The 16726-nt window shown below is 36.4% G+C and overlaps 4 protein-coding genes across 5 annotated transcripts; all 4 read left to right on the forward strand.

The window, feature by feature from the left end:
* Window positions 1–1231: 1231 nt before the first annotated feature.
* Window positions 1232–6441, forward strand: LOC110816595 (magnesium transporter, putative (DUF803)). Its single transcript, XM_088222278.1, has 9 exons — window positions 1232–2019; window positions 3175–3231; window positions 3375–3465; window positions 3578–3738; window positions 3838–3965; window positions 4083–4220; window positions 5372–5464; window positions 5584–5701; window positions 5816–6441. Exons 1-9 carry the CDS (start codon window positions 1896–1898, stop codon window positions 5905–5907), a joined length of 1002 nt encoding a protein of 333 aa, XP_088078404.1. The 5' UTR covers window positions 1232–1895; the 3' UTR covers window positions 5908–6441.
* Window positions 6442–7733: 1292 nt separating this feature from the next.
* Window positions 7734–10616, forward strand: LOC110816493 (glycine-rich protein). Of its 2 annotated transcripts, none has more exons than XM_022044706.2 (2): window positions 7734–8947; window positions 10320–10616. In XM_022044706.2, the coding sequence occupies exons 1-2, from the start codon at window positions 7887–7889 to the stop codon at window positions 10327–10329; spliced, it is 1071 nt and encodes a 356-aa protein (XP_021900398.1). In that variant the 5' UTR covers window positions 7734–7886; the 3' UTR covers window positions 10330–10616. The 2 variants fall into 2 exon arrangements, with proteins under 2 accessions (XP_021900398.1, XP_021900397.1); XM_022044705.2 differs by having other exon boundaries at window positions 7755–8947; window positions 10315–10616.
* A 1661-nt stretch (window positions 10617–12277) lies between these two features.
* On the forward strand, window positions 12278–13847 carry LOC110816521 (Pollen Ole e 1 allergen and extensin family protein). Its single transcript, XM_022044746.2, has 3 exons — window positions 12278–12597; window positions 12675–13128; window positions 13252–13847. The coding sequence occupies exons 1-3, from the start codon at window positions 12438–12440 to the stop codon at window positions 13604–13606; spliced, it is 969 nt and encodes a 322-aa protein (XP_021900438.1). The 5' UTR covers window positions 12278–12437; the 3' UTR covers window positions 13607–13847.
* A 251-nt stretch (window positions 13848–14098) lies between these two features.
* Window positions 14099–16410, forward strand: LOC110816594 (putative amidase At4g34880). Its single transcript, XM_022044846.2, has 5 exons — window positions 14099–14953; window positions 15055–15269; window positions 15356–15592; window positions 15713–15911; window positions 16000–16410. The coding sequence occupies exons 1-5, from the start codon at window positions 14396–14398 to the stop codon at window positions 16354–16356; spliced, it is 1566 nt and encodes a 521-aa protein (XP_021900538.2). The 5' UTR covers window positions 14099–14395; the 3' UTR covers window positions 16357–16410.
* The last annotated feature ends 316 nt before the right edge of the window (window positions 16411–16726 follow it).

Here is a 16726-nt window from a genome sequence, read left to right on the forward strand (position 1 = left end):
GATGATATTTTGTTCAAAAATCTTAAAATTAATGTGTAAAATTCAAACCATTTCAAATATAATTCGGAAAAGTGTAGGTTTAAATTTGAATGGAATTCGGATTGATGAGAAAAGTAAAGGTGGGTCAAGGCAGGTTTGTACGTAATCTTCTAAGATTTGTCTGAACCCAATTCGCTGTGCACCGATATATATATATATATATATAATTAGTAAAAATATTTTATTTGTATTATATTTATATCAACATAATAAAATGATCAAGTCCAAATATAACAACTCATAGTCCTTGTAATTTTTTTTAGTCTTGAATCCAAAAGTTGTTTAATTACCCGATAATTTTGCATATTTATATTACTTACTTTTTCCATATATATATATATATATAAACACATGATAAAAAATGAGTGATTGTCTCGTTTCTCGGTGCACCAAATATACCATACATTATATATAATAATGTAGACGCCTTTCATTTTACATCTTAATACAAGATGTGAATCCACTTGAGAAATGTGATTTCCATTTTTTTTTTTTTTTTTTTTTTGTGAAACGTCTTTCGATTATTAATTACACAAAACCTTTTCATTTACCTAATTAATGATTATAATCAATATTAAATAAATAAAACAAAAATCATGTATTTGCTCCATGCCCTTCTCGAACTTGCCCGCTCAATCATTAAATATTTATAATAAATTATTAAATTTTAATTTTTTATTAGATTATTAATTATATATTATAAGGAGAAAACTTGATCATGAATATACCCATTATAATAATTTATGTATAAGTTATTATAACACAGAGAGCTTGCTTATGAATAAACTCGTTAGGACTAGTAGTCCTCATTCATTGTCTTGCTCCCTTTTTTTTTTTTTTTTAATTATGAGCTTTCCTTTAACGGTTGCTTGTTATTTTTTTAGTAAAAAATATAATATAATTTATTATTAGAAAACTAGCTTTATACTTATATTTTGTGTATTTCATTGTATAAATTTAAAAAAAGTTATTTCGTTTTTTAATAAAAACAAAACTGCGGAAGTAGTGCATATTCTGCATTTGCTGGCTTCCAGCTTTTGTGTGACGTGAAGTTGCCGTTTTAAATTACCATTTTACCCTTCCCATCCATTATGTTGTCCCCACGTGCCGAACTCCCCCCACCGATAAATATAAATAAATTTGAAATTGTTTCGTTCAAAATTCTAAATTATTTGTGTGTATAAATCTTTATTCTAACTTCTTACGTTACAGCTCCCTCTCTCGAGGGTATTTCTGACATTCACTCAGACCTTCTTCTTTCTCAACTCTTGAACCATCCAAATCCACTCGGTAAAAAACAAAATCAGAAGCCAACGCGCAAAGTGCACCAAATTTTCCATCCGCGAAAACCGAAGCCCAAAAAGTCTGAACAGAGATCAACGGCGGGGAAGAAGCCGATTTCATTTTTGAAAAAATTGTGGTTTCGCACGTGATCACTGCCGCGGCCAGCCACGCGGAATTGGAATTTTCCGACAAAGCACCAACCCACTGAGTTGAGTCCTCATTTTGACGAGTACCGAGATCTCCTCTCTCTCTCTCTCTCTCTACAACTCTACAATTCGAAGAGACTCTCTAAACGTCGCCGTTGCTGGGACAACTAGTTGTCTTGTGCTATTCTTTTTGGCTATCGTTCTCGCGGAAATCCCGTCTCCTTTTGGCGGGAAAACTGTTGTCGCATTTAGAATAGGTGCTCCATAGTAAAAGAAAGTGCGACAGCAATGTTCATGTGATTGTAGGCGAACAAGAGAGTGGCCTGAGCTGGGATTCATACATGTGTAGGGAGTACATAAATATTCAGGGACAATTTATATGTGTGTAGTAAAGCACAGAAGGATAAAGTAGACGGGAAGCGAGGGATGGGATTATCGGAGAATTCCAAGGGCCTGATTTTGGCCGTAGCGTCAAGCGCGTTCATAGGATCGAGTTTCATTTTGAAGAAGAAAGGGCTCAAGCGAGCTGGTGCCACTGGTGCTCGAGCAGGTTAGTCCTATCTTTTGCGATTTTATTATTATTTTTTTTAATTCATCTTTTGAGGTTTTATTTCTTGATTTGGTTTTATTCTCCTTAATTTTTTATTCCTCGGTAAGATTTTAGACTAATCACTCGGATAACTCAAAGAAATGTGAATTTGAGAATTGTACTACCAGTTTTTGTTGCGTTTAACTGGATTTTGTTGCCGATTTTGCTGAATTCGGGCTGGAATTTTGAGTCTGATTCTGTTCGATTAGAAAGTATGTTGGAATATTTCTCAATTTTTAGTGGAGTAAGCAAAGATCCTTGAACCAAATAGTAGTTGCTATACTTAGATGATATTACAGAGTGCGACAGATTTTTAATGACTTTTGAGTTGAGAAACAGATATCCTTATGCAAAGATGAGGATCTTCAGGGATGAACTAAGCTTTTGTGAATTGCAGATACTGTGCTCATGAAAAATGGTAGGAAAAAGTTTATGCGACGTGTCATGTTGCGTTACAAAAAGGATTACTGATTTTGGTGGTTTTGTGTTGACTTTTGTTTGGCTGAATCTTGGTGAGCTCAGTAGAGGAATTTGGCAAAGGAGGGTAGAAGGAATTTGGCATCGAATCAAAGTATTGATAGCATGCCTTGTCCTTACAATTGTTTTCATTTTCTCTTCTTCTCCAACAGTCCGTTTGGTGGCTGGATCTATTTAATGTCTCTCCTGCTTAGGAAATTTAGTAGGGTATCATTTTGTTTACACAACAAATTCTTCATTGTTCTTTTCTGATGACTCATTATTTGAATCTTTTATTGTGATGCATGGCTTGAGTAGTAAAACACAAAACAAAAGTGTTTTCTCTGGTTCCTGAAGAGATTTTCATGACTAGATTCTCATGCTCGTTTTAATCTTTTTTTTTTTAGAAAAAAAGAGAAATCTGATGTTGGCCACTAGGTGGCAACTAGTTTTCTTCCCAACACCTTTTAGCAAAAAAAAAAAAAAAAGGATGACAAAAGATATCCTTCTTAAGAAATGAAAGGATCTTTCTGTCTAGTGTCTTTTTATTCTCAATTATTTGTCAAGTTAGTTGTCTAGCAAAAGAATTCATTGTTGAGTTAGAAAATATTTGTTGAGTTCATGTAATTGAAGTTTTTCTTTTTCGAATGAATTGTGTAGGAGTTGGAGGTTATACCTACTTACAAGAGCCACTTTGGTGGGCAGGCATGGTGACAAGTAAGTATAGCAATACCAATGCAAGTTCCTTCCCATTTGTACTTGTCTCATTCTCTTGGTCTTCTTGCTTCTTAACGAAAAGAAAAATTCTTGAGGACGTACATTACCAAATATTAATCCTCTCCTAATGTTTGAAAATATAGTGATTGTTGGGGAGGTGGCAAATTTTGTGGCTTATGTTTATGCTCCTGCTGTTCTTGTGACTCCACTTGGTGCATTGAGTATAATTATCAGGTAACTATAGATGTTTCCTTGGTTTATTTGTCACATATGGTAATTTCTTATCAACTAAGTCCAAAAAACATTTTCCCCTTTCCTCACTAACACATTTGATGAATCTGAGAAGTGCTGTTTTGGCACACTTCTTGTTGAAGGAAAAACTGCAGAAATTGGGAGTTGTGGGATGTGTCTCCTGTATTGTGGGATCAGTCGTGATTGTTATTCATGCACCTCAAGAACACACTCCAAATTCTATAGAAGAAATCTGGACTCTGGCAACTCAACCAGGTTCTGTCCCTCTATTCAAAATTTTTTTTTTTTGGTTAAATAATATTCTTTTTCTTTCGAATAATTGTTTAACTTTTTTCTTTTCTATTTTACGTACAGCCTTTCTAATCTATGTGGCAGCTACACTTTCTTTAGTTTTAGCTTTGATTTTGCACTTTGAACCTCGCTATGGCCAGACAAACGTATTGGTTTACTTGGGAATTTGTTCTTTAATGGGTTCAATAACAGTAAGTACATTTCCTCTTTGAGTACATGGTTATAATTCTTTCCATGGTTGCATGTTTATATTTTCTACTCTGCCGTGTTATGTATTAGTCTCAAAATATTTCTTACGTGTTATCCAGGTTGTGAGCATAAAGGCGATTGGAATTGCAATAAAGCTTACGTTGGAGGGGATAAGCCAGATGGCTTATCCTCAGACTTGGTTTTTCATCACAGTTGCTGCAATATGTGTCATTACACAATTAAATTATCTGAACAAGGTGAGTTGGTGTTTGCCACTTCAGAAGATTTTTAGAATTTGGAAAACTAGCAATTTCATTCCTTCAGGTGATTCAGGAGAACATTAGTTGGATGAAGTCTTAACTTCCCATATCATTCCTTCAGGTGAACCAGGGAACATTAATTGGATGATGGCTTAGCATCTATAAAGCGAATAGATGAGCTTGACCAACATGTTATAGTCTTCTGGTCCCTACTTTAGGATCTTGTTCTTGTTATGGGATTAGTTGGTACATCAAGAGAGTCTAAGTTCTCCACACGTTAGAGAGACTACAAATTTTTCTGAAATTATTTTCTGCTAACCTCTTTATTCCTTATAGATTTAGTAGGATACGCAAGACTGGAACTATAACTATTTTCTTAAACCGGGAGCTGCCTATCCCTTAGGACAAGCCACTAAGACGAATTCAAGTGCAATGAACTGCTTATCCAAACTGCACACCTTTACTGACTAAAAGACAGAACAAAATACATAAACAAACTGCCTACTCTAACTGATTAAAAGAGACAACATAATACATAGATATAATATAATAAATTCAAACATAACAAACTAAACACTTCGTATTTAGCAGCCAAGCACTTAATTCTTTTTCTTTCTTCATCTGGTAGTCTTCGTCAAATGGCACCATGCCATGACACATAACATCTACTCAAATGAGTGATGAATATCATCTTGTTTCAACATACGGAGGATTCTTGTTTTTTGTTACTTAGGATATCTAGTGCTTGGTGGATGTGTGAAGATAGATAAGATCATGGTTCATTCTTTTGGGACAAATTTATAGGAATACTCCCATCTTTATTTTAATATTCCTCATAAATTATAAGTTTCAAACATTCTAAAGACTTTTAATCGTTAAAAGTGCAAATTGGATCTAAGTAGTCCTTCAAGCAGCTTTGCACCTGGCCATTTCTGCTTTTTCCTCACTGTGTCACTGTCACACAACGGGCTGACACATTTGATAAACTTAAGAGGCACTACATGCTTGGGTGGTTCTCTTTCAGTGTTCCAGTTGGTTTAACGACCATCATCGTAACTTTTTACGTCCTTATAGTGCATATAAGCCGAATATCATTTAGAGGAGTGGCATTGCCTTGTGGTCTAAGTTCATTATTTTCTTTGTTTCAGGCCTTGGATACTTTCAATGCTGCAATTGTTTCTCCTGTATATTATGTAATGTTTACAACCCTTACTATTGTTGCCAGTGTGATAATGTTTAAGGTAAATTATTTGATTCATCTTCTGGTTTCTTTTTTCATTTGGGATGATTTCCCTCTTCTGGGCAGTTAATACAAGGAACAGATTAATGCAAAACTTATGGCATTTGATGTTTTCTACAGGATTGGTCGGGCCAAAATGCAAGCAGTATAGCCTCTGAGATATGTGGATTCGTCACTGTCCTTTCAGGAACAATTATACTTCACGCAACAAGAGAACAAGAACAATCTTCTCAACAAGGTATGCGGAGATCCTATCAAGTTCGGACTGTTGTCTGGCTTTGGTCCATGTTGATGGTGTTAGCCCTTGCTTTTAACTTGATTTTATGAGAGTGCCTTTTAATTTTCATTCCAGGAACCGTGACATGGTACGTTGGTGAAGATTCTTTGAAGAATCTTGAAGATGAGCATCTAATAGCCATACATGATTCAGAATACGAGGAGTAAAGAGTTTTTCTTAAAGATGCACATAGAACAAAACGTAGTTTCTTGCGTCGAATCAAAACTGGAATGCTAGCATCAAGCGTATTGTGTGTGCGGAAAAGAAGCTTGGGGTGTAACTAATCTGTTGAAAAAGGTGGAATTTTCAGCGTACCAATCTGTGACCTGGACACCAAACTGGAATCTCTGAATGGATGATGCGTCACCCAAACTTCGAACATCAGGCTAAGGAACTCAACATACACCAATAAAATGGTATCATTTACAGTTCTCTTGATAGTCTTGTGATACTAGAAGTTTTACATAGGAAAGCTTGCCTTTATTCTTCATTCTAGTACACACTTCCAATTGAGGTTTTGCCATAGACGGGCTTTTGATTGATTCTTCTATTCTTTCCGGCTCATTTTCTTCTCCAGTTTATTATATACGTGCAGTTGCCGAATCATTTTTGTAATTTTCAAGCAAGCCTTTACTTGTTGTACACTTAAATCATTATTACCGAAATCTCTGGATTATGAAGAATCTGGCTTTTAGATGTCAGTGGCTTTTGCGATGGAGCTTTGCATTTGGAAAAGTGTGCAAGAATCACTTTGCTAAAGGTGGGGGAATTTTGTTTACATGCACTTTTGAGGATATTATTGTAGATGTTCATTGCTTGTTTTAAGTTTCAATTCGGCTAAGATTGATTATTAAATTAATATGCCAATTAATTTCCTGTTGGTGAAGGAGGTGTCACATTTGAATTTGACTTGAGGATTGTTCGCGATTAAAAACCAAATCTGCAGGAGTTGAAAGCGGCCGACTTCGGCCTTTTAAAAAATATCTCCGTGCTTAACGTTTAAGAAATATCACCTCCATTATTTGATTCTGAGTTTTGTTATTTTTTTTTTATAAAGGGAAAATTAATATAACATGATTATTTTTTATTTGTATAAAAAATTTATCAAGTGTAAAACTACAAGAGATGAAGCAAAATTTAAAAATTACTTTCATTTTTAAACAATAATAATTTAAATAAAAATTTGCTTTATTTGTTATAAATATTGATTAAATTAATAAAAAACACAATAAAAAAGATTGATAAACTTTTTTTTTTAAAAAAAGGGGGGTATTCAATATTCAGATAGATACGCACGTTTAAAGCGGGCTACTCTTATTCTTCTAAGATTTGCTTAACAAAAAATACTCTGAGCAGATCGGTACTAATGGTGTAGTACGGATTTCTTAATTATTTCAAATTTTAGATCATTAGTTTACATAAAATAATTACTTGGCTGAATAAATCAGTGTAAAATTTAAAAAAAATAAATATTATAGTAATAATAAATAAATAAATATTTAATACTAGATAGAAGTTGTGAGATTATATTCTGATATTTATATCAAAGTCAGAAATATTTATAAAAAAAAAAGGTTTTTTAAAATTATAATTAGTATTTTTTATTAAATTATTAATTACTTTACAATTATGTCTCAATTTTTTTTTTTTATAATTCAGTATTAAATTTATGAAGTTAATTTTAATAAATAACAGAAACAAATATCTTGTTTTACTTAAATATAAGAAAGAAAAAATACACACAATAATTTTTTTTTAGAATTTTTTTTTTTAAAATTGACGCCTGCATAGAAATAATCTATATAGTCCAACTTATTTTTAGAATAATTCTATAAATTTAAAAATAAATTATAGAAAATAAAACTAATTACAACAGGTTCATCCCTAATTTCTCTCCAGGCTAAGGGAAAATATTATACTTAATCCTTATGAGATCACGACCGTCCGTATGATCGCATCAAAGCCAACATTCCGTCAACCAAGAGAATCTCTAGTTGTCGTTCTCCACCGTCGGATCAAATCTCACATCTTTCCACTACATATTAAGCAATGCCAGCCCCGACCAGTTTAGCTGCCAACCAACGCAATCTAAGACCATCCAGACACTCTTGAAGAAAAATCTGCGAAAAAAGGCAAAAACACAACCATGGCTGCAACGGTTTCGTCTCCATGGGGAAAGCCCGGCGCATGGGCCCTAGACGCCGAGGAGCACGAGGCCGAACTCCTCAAAGAACAGCAAGACACCGCCGCTCTTCCCGGAGATTTTCCTTCTCTTTCCGCGGCCGCCGCCAGCAAACCTAAAAAGAAGAACAAGGGCCAAACCCTTTCCCTTGGCGAGTTCACCACATACGGCTCTTCTAAGCCCTCGTCACAGCCGGACCGTCTCACTCATGACGAGCTCCTCTCCCTCCCCACCGGCCCACGCCAACGCTCCGCTGAGGAGCTCGACCGCTCGCGCCTAGGCGGCGGCTTTAAGTCCTACGGTCGTTATAACGAAGATTCGCCGAATCCTAGGTGGGGATCCTCTTCTAGGGTTTCTGATGAAGGGAGGAGGCAGGGCGGTTTCAATAGGGATGCACCCAGGGAATCTGGTCCCTCTCGTGCTGACGAGATTGATAACTGGGCCGCCGGGAAGAAATCGACGGTGGGAAGTAGCTTTGAGAGGAGAGAGAGAGGTGGATTCTTCGAATCGCAATCAAAAGCCGATGAAGCCCAGACTTGGGTCAGCAATAAGGCGCCGGAACCGCGTAGATTTGGCGGTGGATTTGAGAGGCGAGGCAGTTTCGACTCCCTATCAAGGAACAGGGAGATGCCCAACGGTGGCGGTTCGGATTCTGATAACTGGGGAAGGAAGAGGGAAGAGAGTAGCGGGGGTGGTGGAGGCGGGAGGCCTAAGCTTGTATTGCAGCCGCGCACCTTGCCCGTGAGCAATGGGAAGCATGAGTCACCTGCGGCAGCAGCGAAACCCAGGGGTATGAACCCATTTGGGGATGCTAGGCCGAGGGAGGAGGTTTTAGCAGAGAAAGGAAAGGACTGGAAGGAGATCGATGAGAAACTCGCGGCCGTCAAGATTAAGGATAGTGGGTCGGAGAAGGGAGATGGAGCGTTCGGGAAGAGGAGCTTCGGTATGGGTAGTGGTCGGCAAGATGACCGCGTAGAGAGGAGCTGGAGGAAGAATGATTCTGATACAGATGCTCATCCAGAGAGGTATATCTCCAATTAGCTTATTCTCCTGCTCTGTCTTTTGTTTTCGGGATTGATGCTTAATGATCAATAACCGTGTGTCTTGGATTGATCTTAGATATGGCTTGTTGGGTTCTTGTTAGGATGTTTGGCATGTCCTTAGAACTCTTAATTTCCAAGAAGATATATTTAGCATTTACCTATTGCTTACTGGTGGGACTCATTGTTTTCATTTCTCTGTGTCACATTATTATGGCTTGTGAATTCTATTCTTTCACTTGCTTACTTGGATGTTTCTTTCCTCCTGTTTTCCATCGTCTGTATGTTTGTAAACTAGAAAGCTCGAATCTCAACAGCCAATAGGTGGGTTCCTGACCTTCTTTTGATATTTTTCTGTACAAAATGTGCCTTTACTGTGTCATTCCTTTGCCCACAGTAGGAATTGGAATCAGCTGCTTTTGTTTATAAACATGGAGGTGAGAACATTTTTGGGTCCCAAACCATTTTGCGTTCTCCTGCGAATTTCACCTAACCTGGCATAGAATGATGGAACATAGTACATTTGTTAAGTTACTTTTATAGTCACTTGGGTTGAAAGTTCTTGTTGAATTTAATGGGTATACTCAACTTATTCTCGAATTGTTCATGGACTTGTATGGTTGGAGGCGTGATTGCTTTATAAGAACAAACCTAATGCTGTTAATCTTTTTTAATAGTGAATAATGTATGTACTTTTTTATTGTTCATACCTTGAAATATCAAATATTCTATTTGACTCGCAAGATTGATTTTGAAGATGATTTGATATGTGTGTGCATGTGCATGTGTGTATGTGTCATGATTGAAAAAGAGGTTCTCAGGCCGGTGATCAGCAGTTGGTTGGTGTTCCATAATCTTGTGTCATAATCTAGAGCAGATAAAGTTTAAAATGCTGCAAGATAAAATTCATAAAACCCATGACCAAGAGCCTTTGGCTCAGCTGCTACACCTCCCTGTGAGCGAGGTTTCATGGGTTCTATACCCAGTTACCATAAGGGCTATAACCCTTAAAGGAAAAAAACACCCGCGGACAGGATGAGTATTCAAACTGATTTCAGTCCTTAAAGTAGTCAGTACAATCTAGTGGGGAAGGTAATAGAATGGCGACAGAGATGTAGAATTCATAAGTTGCAGTTACTTCTACTCAGAAACATCTCTTTCAGCATGACCTTTTTCTTAACTTCAGGAAGTTCATAGGTTCATTAAGACCGACAATGTGCCACCATACATATGTTACTCCCTTTCCCCTAGTCCGAAAACTAGCTATTTTGTGTTCATATACACTTGTATTAGGCTTTTGTTGGTAAATGGCATATTATTTCTGTTACAAATTTGTTTTCCTGGGTTTGCAGTGCAGAAAAAACTGAGAACGGACATGTTGAAGAAACAAAGGAAGACGACAAACAGAACTAAAGATACAACCCCGAGTACTTGGAATCGGGCTTGATCAGAAAGAACGAGGCTAGGGATCGTGGGGTCAATCAAAAAGAAAGAAAAAGAGAACATTGAAGTTATTAAATTGAAATTAGAAGCTTATTTGTTGGATTGATGAGACTTTTATTTATATTATTGGTTTGACTGTTCTATTGTGGCATCCATGTTAGACAAATTTTGGTAGGTGTTGGAAATTGTTACACTAGTTCTTTTGTTTGTAGTGGGTTGCATACTTACATTCTCAGATTTTTCTTTTTTTTTTCTCTTTTCCCCCCAACCTGTTGATCATTGTTTTCATCCATCCAATTTCTTTTTTTTTTTTTTTTCTTTCTGTCTTGGGTTATAGCTTGAGAGTCCGGATTTTTATTGTTTTGACTTTTTGAGTTAGTGAGAGAATTAATTATTCATGAATGTTGTGAATTGAATTCTTTTCCTTCTGATTGATACCCATGTTCATGTATTACAGAAAGGCCTCTCTTGTGTTTGGGAAGAGTTTATAGTTGCATGCTTTGGAATTTGATGGTCTTTGGAAGTTCATGAACTATAATAATATACTCAAGTATGATAAGTTTTCATTACAAGTTTTATGCGATGAAGTTGAAAATTTATGAAAATAAAACATAATAAAAAAACAAAAGAGGTCGGGCTTCGTTTAACTATTTTTCAGTAGGATAAAATGGAGGCTTTACAACCAAATTGGAAATAATTTGCAATCACGACTTCAGCAAACCCTAGCTGTTTGCCATTATTAAAGTATATAAAAAAAAACATGAAGTAATTAAAAATGTACCCCAAAATAAAGTGAGAAGAGGCGGAAATGGAATTGGCAAATAGTGAGCTTTGCACGTGACCAAAGTCTCACTCTCTTCATCAATGCCCATCCCTACTTTGACGGCCAACTATATCAAAATCTCAACCCTTTATATCCGCACATTAAATGTGTGTTTCCTAAATTTTTATTAGTTAAATTAACTAGTAACTCAAAAGGGTTACTCTAATTACCAAGTATTTTTTATTGGCAGTAATTGAAATTGAATTACACTGGCATTACATCCATGTCTAGAAGTGTTACTAAAAAGAGTTATGCTTGGTCAAGTATGGTAAAAAAGACATGATGGTATATGGCCTTGTAGGTGAGCGGATATATATATAATATATATGTGATGCTTTAATAGCAGAAAAAATAGGAATTTCAGATACCCTTTATTCAGATTTGGAATAATATTGAATTCAATAGCTGGTATTAATTAGAATTTATAGGACCACTTGGGGTAGTTTAAGTTTCAAAATTCATGATCCACACCTCAGTCTATTTCACCTTCTTTCCTAAAGGTTGGAACTTGATTTTGAATGATTAGTTATAGATGCATTGGTAATTAATTTAATAATTGAAGATGATTCTTATTTTGTTTTCCCATATATATTGCTGTATTTCCAGATTAAAGTTTCTCTTTTTACATTTTGGGTAATCACGTTTTGTTATATTGAATTCAGATTTTTAAATTTTGTGTCAACTGTACAAATTTTCTTGAATGATTCAAGAAAATTAGGTGGGTTAATTTAGTTCTCAAGGTGTGTTTTGGTGCTTAAGTGAACAAAGATAAGTATGGGAAGAAAGGAAAGTCATGTCTAATTTAAGTGTGAAGAAGCTTTTGCATTAAAACCACCAGCTGACACCCATTACCAGAACAAGTATGCTCCATAAATGAATTCTAGTAAAGCTGAGATCACACATACTCTTCAATTTACTCTACTTCCACACCATGCACCAAAAATTAAATGAGTTCCCATTTCTGAGATCTCTTTTTTATCTATTCACTTGTGTTACTTACATCTATATATATATATATATATATATATCTAGTCTCAGATGTATGCGGTATGTAATCTCTTTTTCAAAAAACACCATTAATGGAGACAGTTGAGAGTTGAAAAACGAAAACTAAGCCTCTCCCTTTATTTACTCTCCAATTGGGCTCAAGGTTTTCATCACTATCAGATCAAAACTGCACTTCATTCTCTTATCTTCTTCTTCCTTTTCATGGGTTCTTATTCAAAGTACACCAAGCTTCTCTTCACAATTCTTCTCCTTCTTGGGACAGCCATTGATGGGATCAATGGAGATGCCATGGTCTCTGGAACTGTATTTTGTGATCAATGCAAAGATGGTCAAGTTTCATTCTTTGATTATCCTGTAAACGGTGAGATCTATCTTTCCTCCATCACCACAACTTTTAAGCTCTTCTTTTCAAAGTTAAAAAATTTAGGATTGTTGCAGGAGCTAAAGTTACTCTCACATGTACGGATAGCAATGGGGAGATTTTGATGTCAAGAGAAGAGACCACAAACTGGTTTGGGAACTATGCAATGAGGTTTGATGGGACACCGGACCTGAGCAACTGTAATGCCCAGGTCTCCGGCGGGAATAGCTCTGGCTGCGGAGTAACTGCCGGTCCGGCCAAAAAGCTAACACTGACGTTTAGGATGTTTGGGATGGAGATGTATGCTGTGGATTCATTGCTTTCTCAGCCAGCTGAGCCAATGTCTTTCTGTCCCAAGTCGCCGGCGCCAGCGGTCAGGCCTCCTCCTCCTACGCCGCTAGTCGGGTCTCCTCCGCCTTTCAGACTTCCGCCGATGCCTCGGTTGCCACCATTGCTGCCCATGCCTCCTCTGCCTTCTTTGCCGCCCATGCCTCCCTTGCCATTTCTGGAGGCGTCAGCTTGCCCACATCAGTAAGTTTGATTTATCGTGGACTTCCCACAATCTATTTCATTAATAGAAACTTGTATATATACAGATATATATATACATCATATGGATCAAATGGCAGGAATAATTGTTTTGGTATGTGGCAGGAGGTGGATAATGCCGGAATACAAGTGCTACTGGAGGGCACTGAGTCCTGAATCAAAGGTAGCGGTTGTATTTGGGCCATTAGCAGGGAGGAAGTATGGATCAGATATGACCTTATGGCAAGCTTTGCAGGGGAGAGGAGAACCTTACAGGACTCTGCTAAGGGAAGCCACAACTGCCCTGCTCAACTCCTATAATAGTCTTCAGTTCCCCTATCATTCAGTCACTGTTCTCACTCACACAAATTGGGCCTTGATGGGCTCTAAACGCAGCGTTTTGCTCACTGCACTCAGGTTCATCAGGGCTAATTCTGGGATCACAACCAAAACTCCCTGCAGATTCGCTCCTTGCAAATGATCATCATTACACACAATATACATCTATATATATATATATATCATATCAAATCAATTTTACTATATATTTTCATATATGTCATTTGGTTCTATTATATATTTCGACCAGTACTTAATGTATTAAATTGATCGAGCTTGCTCAAATTATTGTTCTTTACCGTTATTTATGAGTATTTATCATAATCATATTCTTGATCTTATCAATATATAAATAAATATTTTGTTAATGTTTGCTTGCTTCATGGCACATTTCTCATTTAATGTTTAGTTTCAAATTTAATATCAATTTTAATACATATATCGAACGAAGAACATTGTTAATTATTATGTTTGTTATAATCGAATTTCTTACTACATAATTCTACTTCTGTTATTTGCAATTTCTCTCTCTTTTCTATTGAGGAAAAAAAAGAAAAAGAAAAAAGTGAATGCTTCAATAAATTTACATTTAGAAATCAAAAAAGGATTGAAGGTTAGTTTATATATATATATTTTATATAAGAACACCATGAGAGGGAACGACCAACAGAGAATAAAAACAAAGTGACCGGAAATGGACGGCAAAGAATTCCGAATGTACAAATTGACTGCGTATACTTCATGCCGTTCCCTTCTAATGTTCTGCCATGTACTTACCGTTAAATTCTTGTAGCCATTACACCATAATACATGTATATATAGAGAGAAAATGACAAATATACTTTTTAAAGTCTAAGAATTCATCTATATATTCCGTTTATATAGACATATAAGATGATCAATCTCACCCAAGTATACACCAAAAGTTACCATGTCAGCCATGGCTCCAATGTCTTCTCCAGCGAGCTTTTCTCTTCTATTTTCATGGCTACTCATGATTATTCTTTTAATTTTCTCATCTGGGTCTCACACTATTATCTCAATCCACTCATTCACGTTCACAGAAGCAACCGTGAAAGACATCCAACTTGCCTTCAACCACAACCAACTTACCTCCAGGCAGCTTGTGGAGTTCTACCTCGGCGAAATCCATCGCCTGAACCCAGAGCTAAGAGCTGTCATAGAGGTTAACCCAGATGCTCTGTACGAAGCTGACAGGGCTGACTGTGAGCGGAAAGCTAAGTCAGTTTCTGGGTTGCATGGCATTCCTGTGTTGCTTAAGGATAATATAGGAACTAAGAACAAACTCAACACCACCGCCGGCTCGTTTGCACTGGTAGATTCCATGGTGCCTAGAGATGCAGGGGTTGTGAAGAGGTTGAAGAAGGCTGGAGCTATTATTTTGGGAAAGACTAGCTTGAGTGAATGGGCGGCTTTTAGGAGCACAATGGCTCCAAATGGCTGGTGTGGTAGAAGTGGCCAAGGAAGGGTAATTTGTTTCGTGATTCTATAAATACATAAATATGTGTATGTATGTATCTAAGTTTTAAAAACTAAGCAAACTGGATGCTGCTTGTGAATCTTTTGCAGAACCCTTATGTTCTATCAGAAGATCCTTCTGGGTCAAGTAGTGGATCCGCAATATCTGTAGCAGCCAATTTGGTAACTGTTTCACTAGGGACTGAGACTGATGGCTCAATTCTATCTCCATCAAATGCTAACTCTGTGGTGGGTATTAAACCAACTGTAGGTCTCACCAGTCGATCTGGAGTCGTTCCTATATCTCCCCGACAAGACACCATCGGGTATGTCTGGTATCGATTCAGCATTCATAATGAAATAGGAATTGGATTAACTAAAATTTATTTGTTTGTGGTGATAATTGGAACAGGCCTATTTGTAGAACAGTAGCAGATGCTGTTTACACTCTTGATGCTATTGTAGGTGTTGATTATAAGGACAAAGAAAGCTTCGCAACATCTAAATATATTCCACGGGGTGGCTACACACAATTTCTAAAGGCTTATGGGCTACAAGGGAAAAGAATTGGCGTAGTGAGGAATCCTTTCTTCGAATTAGAAGGACCTGTCGTGTCTCAAACATTCGTGTCTCATCTCCTGACATTAAGGTGAGGTAAACCTGTTAGACTAATCTCCAAGCTTTGGTTTGGTCAACGAACAATCACTCAATGTCGCTACACGTAGTTAAACTAATAGATAGATCATTGCAAACTTTTCTGCAAATTCAGGCAAGAAGGAGCAAACTTGGTAGACAATATGGAAATAGCCAATATTGAAACTATTAATAATCCCATGGCAAGTGGTGAAGCACTAGCTTTGATGGCAGAGTTTAAGCTATCCTTAAATGCTTACCTAGAAGAACTTGTGACATCCCCTGTCCGGTCCTTGGCAGATGTTATAGCATTCAACAACAAATTCTCCAATTTGGTAAGTTCCGATTTCGGTTTTGAATTGAACACAGAGAAACTTTTTTTTGATCCATTGATGCTAATAGACTGTTCAAACAAAATTACAGGAAGTGGTTGAGGAATTTGGGCAAGATATATTTCTTCAGGCTCAAGAAACGAATGGAATAGGTGATGCAGAGAAAGCTGCTATCTTAAATTTAAAGAGGTTATCAGAAGATGGGTTCGAGAAGTTAATAATGGAGAATAAACTAGATGCATTGGTAACTCCAGGTTCAAGCATTACCCCTGTTCTTGCAATTGGTGGATTTCCAGGGATTAATGTTCCTGCTGGATATGATGATATGGGGGTGCCCTTTGGAATAACCTTTTCAGGACTCAAAGGCACTGAGCCAAAGCTAATTGAGATAGCATATGCTTTTGAGCAAACCACTAAGATCAGAAAGCCTCCCTCATTCAACCCTTGAAACCCTAAAATTCATTGAAGATTTGAATATCAGAATTTGATGCTATAAAACTTTATGATAACCATTTAACTGAAATTATAATCTTCAGTTCAAATCATTAGTCTGAAAAAATTTAAGTATTATCCTAGATGATGAATTGTAACATCTGCATAACACGTAACAGAAGATAAAAATAATAATTTAATATGATCTATTTATCTTTAAAAATTATATTGTAGGTCAAATATTAAATATAAAATATATTTGACAGTAAATTATTAAATTAAAATTGTTTAAAAATACGAACACTTTATCGTATTCACATCAAAATTAAGTTTTACCGTTCAATTCTTTAATTAACGAAACATATGTACAAATTAAACAATATAAA

This window comes from Carica papaya, chromosome 6, assembly GCF_054855325.1.
Source record: "Carica papaya isolate Zhongbai chromosome 6, ASM5485532v1, whole genome shotgun sequence".
Lineage (NCBI taxonomy): Eukaryota > Viridiplantae > Streptophyta > Magnoliopsida > Brassicales > Caricaceae > Carica > Carica papaya.

What these genes read in the sequence shown, in the direction of transcription:
- LOC110816594 (XM_022044846.2), top strand. Translation starts at nt 14,396, where the DNA reads ATGTCAGCCATGGCTCCAATGTCTTCTCCAGCGAGCTTTTCTCTTCTA. An exon ending in TCTCATCTCCTGACATTAAG is followed by an intron (nt 15,593 to 15,712) that starts GTGAGGTAAACC and finishes CTGCAAATTCAG; the next exon opens with GCAAGAAGGAGCAAACTTGG. An exon ending in ACAACAAATTCTCCAATTTG is followed by an intron (nt 15,912 to 15,999) that starts GTAAGTTCCGAT and finishes ACAAAATTACAG; the next exon opens with GAAGTGGTTGAGGAATTTGG.
- LOC110816493 (XM_022044705.2), top strand. Translation starts at nt 7,887, where the DNA reads ATGGCTGCAACGGTTTCGTCTCCATGGGGAAAGCCCGGCGCATGGGCC. An exon ending in ACAGATGCTCATCCAGAGAG is followed by an intron (nt 8,948 to 10,314) that starts GTATATCTCCAA and finishes CTGGGTTTGCAG; the next exon opens with TGCAGAAAAAACTGAGAACG.
- LOC110816595 (XM_088222278.1), top strand. Translation starts at nt 1,896, where the DNA reads ATGGGATTATCGGAGAATTCCAAGGGCCTGATTTTGGCCGTAGCGTCA. An exon ending in TGCCACTGGTGCTCGAGCAG is followed by an intron (nt 2,020 to 3,174) that starts GTTAGTCCTATC and finishes TGAATTGTGTAG; the next exon opens with GAGTTGGAGGTTATACCTAC. An exon ending in GCATTGAGTATAATTATCAG is followed by an intron (nt 3,466 to 3,577) that starts GTAACTATAGAT and finishes GAATCTGAGAAG; the next exon opens with TGCTGTTTTGGCACACTTCT.
- LOC110816521 (XM_022044746.2), top strand. Translation starts at nt 12,438, where the DNA reads ATGGGTTCTTATTCAAAGTACACCAAGCTTCTCTTCACAATTCTTCTC. An exon ending in CTTTGATTATCCTGTAAACG is followed by an intron (nt 12,598 to 12,674) that starts GTGAGATCTATC and finishes GGATTGTTGCAG; the next exon opens with GAGCTAAAGTTACTCTCACA. An exon ending in GCGTCAGCTTGCCCACATCA is followed by an intron (nt 13,129 to 13,251) that starts GTAAGTTTGATT and finishes GGTATGTGGCAG; the next exon opens with GAGGTGGATAATGCCGGAAT.